The 12,883-nt window shown below is 41.8% G+C and overlaps 1 protein-coding gene across 1 annotated transcript in view; it reads right to left on the bottom strand.

The window, feature by feature from the left end:
* WDFY4 (WDFY family member 4) overlaps window positions 1–12,883 on the bottom strand; it is a 249,490-nt gene that overhangs the window by 139,747 nt on the left and 96,860 nt on the right. The window contains exons 31-35 of the mRNA XM_056130445.1: window positions 10,612–10,776; window positions 7,394–7,591; window positions 6,694–6,808; window positions 5,244–5,398; window positions 653–891 (exon numbers count right to left, since the gene is read on the bottom strand). Coding sequence (XP_055986420.1) covers window positions 653–891; window positions 5,244–5,398; window positions 6,694–6,808; window positions 7,394–7,591; window positions 10,612–10,776 — 872 coding nt within the window. The remainder of the gene's footprint in view (window positions 1–652; window positions 892–5,243; window positions 5,399–6,693; window positions 6,809–7,393; window positions 7,592–10,611; window positions 10,777–12,883) is intronic.

Genomic DNA, 12,883 nt, shown 5'->3' with positions numbered 1-12,883 from the left:
TACACATACACAGATAATCTAACATAACTTCCAATGATGGACTTCAAACAAAAGAATTTAAATAAGATTAATTTAATTTTTCTTTTGCATTTCTTGTAGAAGTGTGCTTGTGACCCTTTTATATTAAAGTGTATGTACAGTTTTTACCATAAGCAAAATTATTCCTGGACTTTGTGATATAATTTACTATATACTTTTTTATTCTAAGAATTGCAATTACCAAATGTTAATATTTCTGAATTCTGGCTGCATCATAAAATCAATGTGTATATTTAATGTTGGAGTTTTCTGACCCCGAGTTAAATCAATGAAGGATCTTGCAACATAAGAATTGTGGAAATAGGGTCCATTATTGTTCCATGATAACTCTAGCTTTTCAGTCACATGGACTGGTTTGAGGGTGACTTACTTTATTATTAAACACTGCACATCATTTGGATAAACAAAGGCTTATTCATATATAATCAACTGCAATCCAGGGTCGCTCTGCAGCTCTCATTTCTGTATTGACCACTGTTTGGCAAGTCAGCAGCTCTTTCTTTTATTTTGGTGGGTGAGGGGTGAGTACCAGGAATTAGATCAAAGGTTTCCCACATGCCAAGTCAAGTCCTGTGCTCTACCACTGAGCTACCCCCTCAGGGGTAGTTCTTACCTTCTTGAATTGAGCAGCAAAAGACAATGCATGAGACATAAGAGGAAGCTGGTGTTGGAGTTATAAGTGGCAAAGATAATGTCCCAGTGTTCCTGGAGAAAGACCAGGATGTTGAAAAGGCTGAGGCACTCAGATAGGGACTGCTGAGGCTTGGAAAGGCAGTAAAGGATGACTCTATTTAAACTGCTGTATAAAACACTGATGGCAGCATCCCTTTGAGAAGAGGCATTCTCGATGACCTGTGCCATAAAATAAACACACACAACACAAACTTGTGAATGCTTTGTGACTGACCCAGTTAACTGCAATAATGACACAATGAAAAAGTGATATGACCTAAAATTCAAATATGACTAGTTTTCACTACATTTGAGGGGTTTTCAAAATCTAAATAAACAATCTGTAAAGGCAATTTAGACATTTAGAGTTACCAAAACTTGAGAAGAAAAAAATTAAATGATTACCATGGTCATATCATGGAAATTATACACAATGAGCAGAGATTGAAATACAGCTGACATCGCTGATATCCAAATATATAAGGATGTGCAATTAACAGAGTTATTCAACTCTGTTAATAATAGTTAACATGAAATAATAGTTAAGAATTTTCTTAAGCTGCAAGGGGGGGGGGGCAGAAGACAACCAAATCCAATTCAAGAGGTTCAAATAATTCCAAATAAATAAACCAAAATAGATATATATTAAGAAATATTACAATAAAAGCAGTGAAAGCTAAACAAAGAGGTGATAATATTAAAAGCATCTAAATGAGAGGTGCCCTAATTTTTTGGTACCGCTCCCTTTTCAGGGAAAAAAAAAGTTACTCAGTGATTCAACATGGCCCCTCCTTGGAATCTACTTTCTTAAGCAAACAAAGTACCTACAAATTGAAATAAAACCTACTGCCCACCCCAACCCCTGAATCATTCCAGCTCCCCCAAAGGGGTGGCATTACCTACTTTGAGAAACAGTCATCTAGAAAAAAGAAAATCATATACAAGGGAATGCTTACAAGATTATCTGTAGATTTCTCAGCAGAAACTTTGCAGACAGAAAGAAAATGGCATGGTTATTTAAAGTGCTGAAAGGAAGGATTTTCAACAAGGAATATTCTACCCTGATAATCACTCAGAGTTGAAAAGGAAATAAAGTGCTACATAGACTAGCAAAAATTAAAGAAATTCATCATCACTAAGTTGGCCTTGCAAGAAATCCTAAAGAGACTCCTATAAAATAAAAGGAAACTACACTTAGAAACAGCAAGATATCAAAAAATATAAAAACACGGGGGCAGGAAAATAAATTTTATTTGTTTGTTCTTTGGGCCACACCAGATTGAGCTCAGGGCCTGCTCCTGCTTCTGTGCTCAGGGATCACTCCTGGTAGGACCTGGGGAACCATATATGGTGCTAGGTATCAAACCCATTGGCTCTGTGTAAGGCAAGTGTCCTATCCACTGTACTATTGCTTTAGCCCCCTAGGAGAGGAAATTTCTTAATAGAATGAAAAGCTGCAGAGAAATTTCAACTGAAGTCAATGAAATACAAAGGATTATAAGATACTACAATGAATAACAATGACAATAAATTTGGCAATCAAGAGGGAATAGAAATTTTTTAGGAAAATACAGCTGACCAAGATTTATTCAGGAGATAGAAAAAACATTAGGAGATGGATCATAAATATGAAATTACAAAAGTCATCAAAAATTTCCCCCAAAAGCAAAAGTCTAGGAACAGATGGCTTTTCTGGTAAATTCTATAAATTGATTTATAGAATTTATTTGTAGTTTATTTTTGAAAAAAACACTATGCTTTTTTCCCTCAAATTCTTTAACAAAACTGAAGAGAGAATACTTCCAAACATGTTTTCTGAGACAAAAATTACTTTAATACAAACAACAAAAAAAATAACCTAACCAATGATATCACCCAAGGAAAAAAAACTACACCAATATATCTGTTGAACATAGATACAAAATTTCTCATCAAAGTACTAGCAAATCAAATTCAACATTACATCAGAATGATCATTTACAATGCCACAAAAAGAATTTGCTTATTGCAGGGATACCAGATTATTGAACATCTACATATAAATTAATGAAATATTCTATATCAGTAAAAGTTAGGACAAAATCATTTGATCATGTTAATAAAGAGAAAATATTGAGACCCCATTTATAATTAAAAACTCAATAGAAACAGGAAGAGAGAGGGAGAGAGAGAGGAAAGAGAAAGAGAGAGAGAAAAAGTGTGTGTATGTGTGTGTGTGTGTGTGTGTGTGTGTGTGAGAGAGAGAGAGAGAGAGAGAGAGAGAGAGAGAGAGAGAGAGAGAGAGAGAGCCTGCCATGGAGAATGGGGAAGGGTGGTTGTGGGAAGTGTATACTGTTGAAGGGGTGGGTGTTGGAATACTGCATGACGGAAACCTGACCAAGAAAGAAAGAAAGAGAGAAAGAGAAAAGCATTTCTAAATAATGACAAAGTTAACATTTGAAAAAATCTCTTAAATATGGGAATAAGAGAAACATCTCAGCATAAAAGAAGTATATACTGTAAACGTATAGATAATATCAGACCATGCTCAATAGCAAAAACCCATTTCCCTTAAGATCAGGAGCAAAACAAGACTGTCTACTATTACCACTTCTATTTAATTTAGTTTTATAGGTCTCAATCAGAGCAATTAGAAAATATGGGAGGGGGAAAGGAATCTATATCAGAGAATTAAACTTGCATGATTTACTGATGATATAATAATATATATAGAAAAAACCCAAACAGATGTTACAAAAAGAATTATTAAAAAAATAAATACAATAAAGTAACAGGCTACAAAATCACTACATAAAAATCTATTGCATCCTTGTATGAAAACAACAAATAAGAAGAGAAATTTAATAAAGAATCTTGTTTATAATCTAATTTAAAAGAATTATGAAATAGTAATAAAAAGATTAACAAAAGAGATGAAAGTTATGTCAACAGAAGTATAAGAAACTGTTGGGGTCAGAGAGATAGGATAGTGGGGAGGGCATTTGCCTTGCACTTGGTCAACCTGGGTTCGGTCCCTGGCATCCCATATGGTCCCCCGAACGCCATCAGAAGTAATTCCTGAGTGCTGAGCCAGGAGTAACCCCTGAGCATTGCCGGGTGGGACCCAAAAAGCCAAAAAATAAAAAAGAAACTGTTAAAAGATACAGAACAAGACATAAAGAGGTAGTCCCTGTTAGAGATTGGGGACTATCAATACAGTCAAAATGGCTATCTTACTAAAGTCAATATGCAGAGTCAATGCAATCACCATTAAAATTCCAAAATATTTTGAAGGATAATTGATAGTTGATGGCTCCGTGTAATCCCATCAACAGCCAAGACTCAGAGACTATAAAATCCAGCTCCCGGATGAGACCAGTGCAGTCTCCTTTCCCTGCGCCTGGCTGTTCCTCGCCGGGGTCCCTTGGAGGGGAGCGGGTTGAGCTTTCCTCCCCGCCCCGACCAGGGCTCCGGCAGCCAAAGACCTCCAGGACCAGCCACCACCATGCTGAGACCACTCTCCGCACACATGAAGGTACTGGCAGAGGGACAAAGCCACGCGGGTTCCGGGGCCAAGATCTCCAAGCCTACTCAGATTGGAGTCGAGCATCCTCCACCCAGATCCTCCAAATTCCAGGAGGCGGGGATCACACCCACCACCTGGCCCCCTGGCGCCGTGTAATCCCATCAACGGCCAAGACTCAGAGACTATAAAATCCAGCTCCCGGAACCGCGTGGCCACATTCTCGGCTGCGCGACATCTTATCAGGAGATCTTTTTATGACATCTTATCTCATTCCTACTTTGGACAAACTTGCAGGCTATCGAATGTAGCCTGCCCACAGGGCAGAATCTGGCAAACTCCCTGTGGCGTACCAAATATGCCAAATACCAGTAACAATGATGGGTCTCATTCTCCTAAAGAGCCTTGAATATAATCTCAGGGCTAGGATGAAAGAGACGTTACTGGGGTCTGCTCGAGGCAATTGACGAATAACAGGATGATGAATGATGAATGAATGAATGAACTAAAGTCCATATGCAGAGTCAATGCAATCACCATCAAAATTCCAAGATATTTTGAAGGATATAGAAGAAATGATACTAAAATTTATATGAAATTTAAAAAATGGAAGCAAGCTGGTGGGGGAAATGGAGGCAACAAAAAGCTTCTGCATAGCAAATGCATATGTCATCAAAAACAAGCATCAACTTCTTTTGTTGGTGAGTAATAGTAACTAAAGTTAAACCCACTATCACAATAAAAATCTATAGTTGAGGGGACAAAGCTTAGGTGAATGCATAGTGCATTGTGACTCCCTGATGGCTAAGGGCAATCTGGTGACTGAGATGAGGCTGCCCTTCCAGATGCTCAGCCACAAGAATGGTTACTAGGGCTAGAAACATCCTCTTAACTTCTCCTACCAATCTGAGATTCTATTTCCAGGGAGGGTGGCAGGTATGATTGGACCAAGAGGATGCCAGGTGTCATACAGATTCTTAGTGGGTCAATAGGAGTTCCCTCATTCCCAGGGGCAGCTCAGGGTTCTTACCACCATGATGTGCTCTGTGATGAAGAGGAGGATGTGTTTGGGGTCTGCTGAGAACATCCCACTGTACAGCTTTTCCACCAGTTTCTGGGTGAAGTGGGAGATGTTTGTGAGAGAAGGAGCAGTGGCTTCTGCATTCTGCTGAGGCTCTTGACTGCCTGTGGATGGTGAGGAGACACACCAAATATGAGAAACCAGCCAAGTCACAATCACCTTTCCACCACCATCTCCAGTACCCTCTGAGTAACCCACTACATTGAAGCCTCCTCTGCATCCCCCGTTGTGACCCTCTGAGAACTTAGTGGCTATGGAAATGAGATCTCATACCAGAAGGTTCCCAATGAATAAACATTTATTCAAAGTAAAGTGATCTTGAACAATCCCATCAGTGATGCAAACCAAGTGGGTAAGTCAAGAGAGTAAGGGGCAGTCTTTCCTCTGGTGTTCTTTTGCCATGATGTTGGAAGCAAATTTAAGGTCAATGTAAAGGCAAAAGGTAAATGGTAGCTAGGGGCCCTACTGCTTCATCAAACAGAAGACAAAGCTAGAATGTTGAAGACTCAATTGTCAACCCATATTCTCTACACCACAGTTATTACTCTATGCTGACTTGATGATCTCAGCTCATGTGCCTACTTAGCTACAGCTGTTAGCACTCACATATTCAGGCACCACAGCCAGAACCAAAAAGAAGAAAACCCTGACATCTCTGGGGGGAAGGCAGTTAACTCAAAACTGAAAAATGAAATAAAAAAACTTATCAAACCCACACTTTTCTCCACTCTACCACTCTTCTCATATCCTACAAAATTTGAAGTCTCTCCATGGGGAGCTGGTAGGAGAGGTCTGGAAGAAAAGTCACGTGACTGAGGACCCTATGACTCCACTTAGAAACCACAGAAAGGATTTTAGTTTAACTGCATCAGGAAGACACAACTGCCCTGGAACTAAATATTCTGAATGATGCTTCAGTAGAATTTCTCAGGTGCCAGAGTAGTGTCTTCATCCAGATTCATTCATTTGAGAAATGCCTGCTATTCCCAGGCATGGGTGAAAGAATAAGACAGCGAGCAGAGGAGCATTTAATTCTCATTGACATCTCAACTTCCCCAGAAGAGGACATAATCCTACTGAAGCTAAATAATAAACAAGTTTAGTCAGACAACAAATGGGCTTTGGCTCTGAGAAGCCCAACCATGGCCTTGAGGTTATGGATAGTCAGTAAGCCTGCCTTTCCTTGGGCATCCAGGCAAGGTCCATGAGTTTTTTGTGGGATTCTGTGTAGACTGATGTGAAGATTAATGAAGGGAATCTTCCTGGGTCTCCAAAAGTACTTAGCTGCCCTTCCATCCATTCCTCCTCTATAGGGCTAGAGCCTGTCTTTTGGGGAATACTGGCGTTCCACAGAGTGGTTTCAGAAACAGGGAGGAGCAGGTCACCTGAGATAGCTCACCTCTAAGTGTCGATGAGTCTACTCCACCCATCACATGAAATATTTCCATGATGGAAAGCAGGATCTCAGACTGGAATTCTCGCTTCTGTTGGCTGGTGGCATTGTCCGGAGCAGCCTGGAAGCACAGAGGGACTGAGTCTGTCTCACAGTTATCAAGGTCACTCATTGTCCATCAGGTTCCCATCAGAATGATCATAGCACAGTTGCGGGCTCACAAGTCCGCAACTCTGAGGCATTGCCCTCTGCTCACTAAGTTGCCTCACAGAGGAGAAGGAGAAGACACAGGAAGCAAAAGACCATGACCTGAGGTAGAGCCCACTCAGAGATGGTCAACACTACCGTTACATCATGCTATGTCATTTCCTAGCTCCTCCCCTCTCCTCCTCTCCTTCCCCTAATAGCACATCCCCACCACCACCATCAAATAATTTCTCTCCAAATCTCTCCCTCAGACTCCTTTTGTAGGAATCCTACTTAAGATCTGCTGTCATTGATTTATTCACTCCATGCCAGGTTTTATGGTTCCCAGGAGACTCCCTCCCTCCACATCATTGCAGTCCCAAGAGATGTCTTCAAATTAGCCGGCACCTACAGCCTGAGTGGGCTCTAGGAAGAGATAAGCCCTCAGGTATCTCTGGGAATAACCTGCCCTCAAGGTCTGTTCCTATGACCCAGCCCAACATCTCCCTTCCCCACATACCTCCAGGAGCACCTCTAGTGGTAACCACTGCTTGGGGCTGGAGGCCATAAGCAAGAGCTCCTTCAAGAGTAGCTGTGTGAACTCCCTCAACTGCTTCCGGGTGGGATGTGACCTGGCAGAAGTCAGGGTCACCATAGGGTCTCTTTCAGCCTCGACCTCAGAACTACCAGCATCCTGGATGAACTCCATCGCAGCTCCCTTGAAGACAAGAAAACCCCAACATGAGCTGCTTTCCCATAGTTTTCTCACCCACATCTGAGGTGTGTAGAGGTGATCGTACCACCAAACCATTTACACATGAAAAAACAGGTTATGAGGTAGGCAGTGACTGGGCCCCAGGGTCCTGTGGCACAGAATGTGACCTGGTGTGGCCTCAGAGTCTGAGACAGGCAGGAGTCAGGAAGAGAAGCCGTGCTTGGAGTAAAAAAGATGGACCAATAAGTATTCGGTTTCCATCAAGTGACAAAAATGTCCTGGGCAAGTGACTCCCATCTCTCAAACAGCAATAGTGAAAAGGAACTCATGAAAGGTAACTGAGCAGGCAGTGAAAGAAAAGTGGAGGTAGCCATGACTGGCCCCAGGAACAGGGTCCAGAAAATCACTTCCGGCCTTCTTCTGGGGCCTCATCTTCACCACCTTCTCGGCTCTGCTGTTGCAGAGCAAGATTCTGGGGAGTCTTGGCATCTTTGAGACATCTCAGTCTTCTACTGGGGTTTATGATTATAAAAAGTATCTGGAGATAAACCAGATATGGGTCGCAGGCCTAGAGACACCCAGGAGGACAGACACCAAGATGTGCTGAAGGGTCAAATGACATGCCCATGGACACGCGGCCAAGACTTCCTGCCTCCTGGCCTGTGAACTTCTCATGTGCACTCATCTGTTGGCACCTCCCTTAGCTCATTCATAAAATTAATGCAGCCATTCTTAATTAAGCCATAAAATGAATTTAATGGTACCGGGGGAGGTTGTGACTGCATTAATGAGCTCCATGCGGCCTTGACTGGAAAGGACTGGAAAGGTGCCATCTAAATCCACGGCAAAGCTAAGCCTTTTGGTCATGAGCCTTCTGTGCAAAGAGAGGTTGCACATTTTCAGTGCAACAAAGGGTTTTGAGGTAATTTGGGGTTGGTGCAAGGAAAGGTGTGATGATACAAATCACAGAATTGGACAGTAGAACCTCCACACAAGCCCAATTCCTCCGAAACAACCTGGGGAGGTGACTTTGGGCCAGACCCTCCCCCAGGCAGGAACAGTTGAGCTGGGGAGGCAGGTTCCTAGTCAGCTATCCTGCAGGCTGACAACTGGCATTTGCTGGAGCCTGACTCAGCAGAAGGTGAGCTTGGCAGGCAAGCTGAGGGGTTCATCAGGGGATCTGGGCAGAAAATGTCAGGCCAAGAATTTCAAAGCTGCCCTCATCCCTCTCTTGCTGCTTATATGGGTCTTTCTCTGGTCTTATGGCATTATCTTTTCACTCTGAATTTTTTAATGTTGCGTTGGTTAATATTAAAGCAAAAGATCATTTTATTCTTTTCCAAGTCCTAACATTTCAGTTATTAAATCAACACTAATGGAGCAGAGAGGTGGGTTGATGGGCTGAGCACATGCTTTGCATACAGGAGCCCTGGGTTTAATCCCCAGCCCCATCTGGTTTTTCAAACACTGCCAAGAGTCACCCTTGTAAGCACAGGAGTCCAGAATAACCTCCAAGCAACCACAAAACAAAACAGTTCATTTTAAAAGGAAAATTACTTACTCCTGATTTTATTTGACATTTAATTTTACTTTAAAAATGTGATTTAAAAAAACAAGACAAGGGAATTGAGGTAAGATTTAAATATGGACTATCAGACCAGAGAGAGAGACAATACAGGAGGTAAGGATATGTTTGCAATTAGCCAACCCAAGTTTGAATCCTGGCACCACATAGTGCTCCAAGCATAGGCACTACCAGGGATTCCAGGTAACCCCTGGCACCACAGGGCCTGAGCAGCACTGCATCCTCAGGCTGTCCATTGAACTGACAGCCTGGTGTTCCTGAGTAGACATCTCTCCCAAATCAGTTAATTAACTGGGCTCTAATGTTTTCCTTTGGACTATCTTGGGAGCTAGGCCTCAAAATAGGCCACTGAGCCCAGAGAAAAACAGGGCCACTTCATCTCTCTGAATCACTCTTTGCCACTGGAACTTCACCGGCACTGGCTGCCTGTAAGAGCGACAAAAGTCCCAGGTTCCAGATAGTTCAGTATAGATGGGACCTGTCACTATGAATACCCTTCTAGAAAAGATTGGCTAAAATTAGCTTAATTAGCTCAAGGAGTATGTCCATTTATTCAGTTGGTTACTCAACAAATAATTACAGAGCAGCCAGAGCCTGACCAGCTCTGTGATTGGCAAGAACACTCTAATCTCCCTCCTTCTCTCTGCTCATTTTTCTGACTAGTTCTTTCGACAGGAGCTACCCAGTTGCAGCCAGGCTCACTAGCTCATACACTGTGGGATAATTTCACTTCCTCCTCTACTAAGGTGTAAGTAACAAGAAGCTTTCTCCCCTTCTTCTTCGACATCAGTTTTTCCACATCTGTATACACTTGGTCTCTGTGGTCCTCCAGAGGATACAGGCCCTGTCTTGGCTGCCCGCTACTGCCCCCAGTCCCTCCACAAATGCCAACCTCCACCCTTTGGGGACTGACTCTTGGGTCTCATGCTCAGTTCCCTTATTATTGCCCTGGTCTCTTCTCTTACTCCCCACTGTCTCACATCATCCCCAAGGTCTAGCACTCTCTCTCTATTCTCAGCCTTGACTCCTCTGACCTTACACCAACTAGGCCTGAGAGGAGATAAATCCCAGTCTGCACACAGGACTAGGGGCCTGAGAAACAAGGACAAAGCAGAATCTTGTCATTTCCCGCAATCTGTGCCTGAGTATTTCATCTAGAACTTCACTTCATTTACCACCAAATTTCTCACTCCTGAGAGTCTTAATAACTCCAGAACAATGAATTTCAGGACTGAAAATTACCTTACAGTGACTTACTGACTGCCTCCCAGTCAAGAAAAAGAACATCATTCAAGTTGTATGCTCCTTCAGCCACAGTACCTTCAAATGTGTTTTATTGGGGCATTTGGGGTACAGTTTTGCCCTCCCTTCCAGGGTGACGACTCTCAGCCCTGCTATCATTGCGGAGGAGGGATGAGGATATAATGACCTGTCCTACCTTGTAGGTTCCCAGAGGGAAAGTGACTGCAGCTAAGGTCTGGAGGAATTCCGGACTTCGCCAGGCTGGATCCTGAGGGTAGTTTCTATGCACCAGGCTAAGGAACTGCAGCACGCTGGCTGGGAAAGTGCGTTCCCAGGCTCCATCTTCAGACTCTGTGGAGGGCTGAAAATATTCCTGGTTATAGGTCACACAGAGTAACTACTTAGGCACTACTTAGGAGCCAGAGGAATGGAAGTCTAGGGAGAAAGAAGACATTCTGAAACTTCTTAGATTCCTGGAGCTCTGGACATGCAGGGGATACTAATTAATAGTTGGGGAATCTGTTTTCTATGCACATCATTGTTCTAAGGCTGCACACATTTTCCTCTTACTTCACAGTCCTCTGACGCAGGTTCTAGGTTTGTTTTTACTTTACAAATGTGAAGTCAGGCCACAAGGAAACAATAGCAAAGTAAAGCAAGAAGCAAAAAATAAAATACACAGAAATATAGCAGCGTTATTCAATACAACTAAGAGTCTAGTCTCTTTCTCCCCTTTGGGCTCTTGCATTTTGATGGTTATTTCTATAATTAATGAAGGATGCCTTCATGGTAACTATCTTTATTGAACCAAAATAATCTTTAAGTGATACAGCTTTGTTATGTACTTACTAAATCCAGATTAGGTTTTATGTTTGTTTGTTTGTTTGTTTTGACCCAGTATAAGAGTAAACTGTAAAACACAATTTTTACCATTTTATGTTTGGTAATATAATGCAAATATTTAGTCTTAGTTTTTTACTTCTCTTGGCAGACTATGTATTTTCTTTATTTTTAATGCTTCTATGCTACTCATTTTGTTTGAAAATAACATTAACTAAGAGAGGGAAAGACATAGAAAGATTGCATTCATCTGGGGAACATAAAGTAACAAAATAAGAGACTAACACCCAAGAATAGTCGAGATAAGTACCAGGAGGTTCACTCCATGGCTTGGAGGCCAGCTGCACATGCTAGGGGAAAAAGGCAGCTCTGATAGAGAAGGAAGCACCAAATAAAGGGTTGGGAGGATCTTCCCAGGAGAGGAGATGCATGCTGAAAGTAGACTATAGACTGAACATGATTGCCACTCAATGCCTCTTTTGCAAACCACAGCACCCATAAGGAAAGAGAGAACAAAAGAGAAAGCCCTGCCACAGAGGCAGGGTCGGATGTGGGGGATGAGGGGTGGAAGGGGTACTGGGATCCATGGTGGTGGAAAATGGGCACTGGTGGAGGGATGGGTACTCGATCATTGTATAACTGAAACCCAAGCACAAAAATTTGTAAGTCTACAACTGTACCTCGTGGTGTTTCACTAATAAAAATTTTTAAAAAACATGAAATGAAAGGCAATGAAATTCCATGCCACAGACATGGACATATATTTTTAGGCATCCAAAAATTAATTATGATTGATCATACATATAATGTACATAATGTAATCATGAATAAAGTTTCTTAAAGATGAAATGTATGTCAATAAAACACTGACTACAACAAAATGAATCTAGAAATGAAAACAATTTTAAAACCTCAGAGCTGGGGAAATAGTACAGGAACTAATGGACTTGCTTAAAGCTTTGTTCCCTGGCAACACATGAACTCCCAAGCAACACACAGAGCCATGAGTAAAACCTGAGTATCATCAGATGTGGCCCACGTCTCTAGCCCTCAAAAAAAGTTCAACCATATGCAGGTTGAAAAATATGAGTCTAATGGGCTTTAAAATTACAGCCACAGGAACTCTAGAAAACAACAAATATCCAAATATTAGAACTAGGCAGAAAAAAATAATTTGGAGAATGATAAAGGAAAAAACAAAGTTTATCTGTTCTCTCAATCCACATACTAGGCTTGGTAGGAAAGTTTCAACTTATGAATTCAGTATATTAGGAAGAAAATTTTTACATAAAAATTAATTTAAGAGACCATTTATACAAACTGAATTAATGGGAAGAATTTTACTTATTTTAAGATTAAATTAAGGAAAGTCACAAAGACACTTCAAAACTGAAACACAGGGTCAGGGAGATTGTACAAGGGTTAGGGCATGTGCTTTGCATGTGCCCAACCTGGGATTGATCCACAGCATCACATGGCCTTGTGAGCATGTCACTTGAGACCCGGGAGATCCTTTAGAAGCTACTGTTACAGCCCTGGTGCAGCCCAGTATGGCAGGGCCCAAATAGCACCACCTCCTCAAGTCAGGCCCTAGAACTGACTTGCTGGCCCACTTAGCCATATATTGT

The sequence above is a fragment of the Sorex fumeus genome, unplaced genomic scaffold (genome assembly GCF_029834395.1).
Source record: "Sorex fumeus unplaced genomic scaffold, SorFum_2.1 ptg000078l, whole genome shotgun sequence".
Classification (NCBI taxonomy): Eukaryota; Metazoa; Chordata; class Mammalia; order Eulipotyphla; family Soricidae; genus Sorex; species Sorex fumeus.
This window is presented reverse-complemented; position numbering and strand designations above follow the sequence as displayed.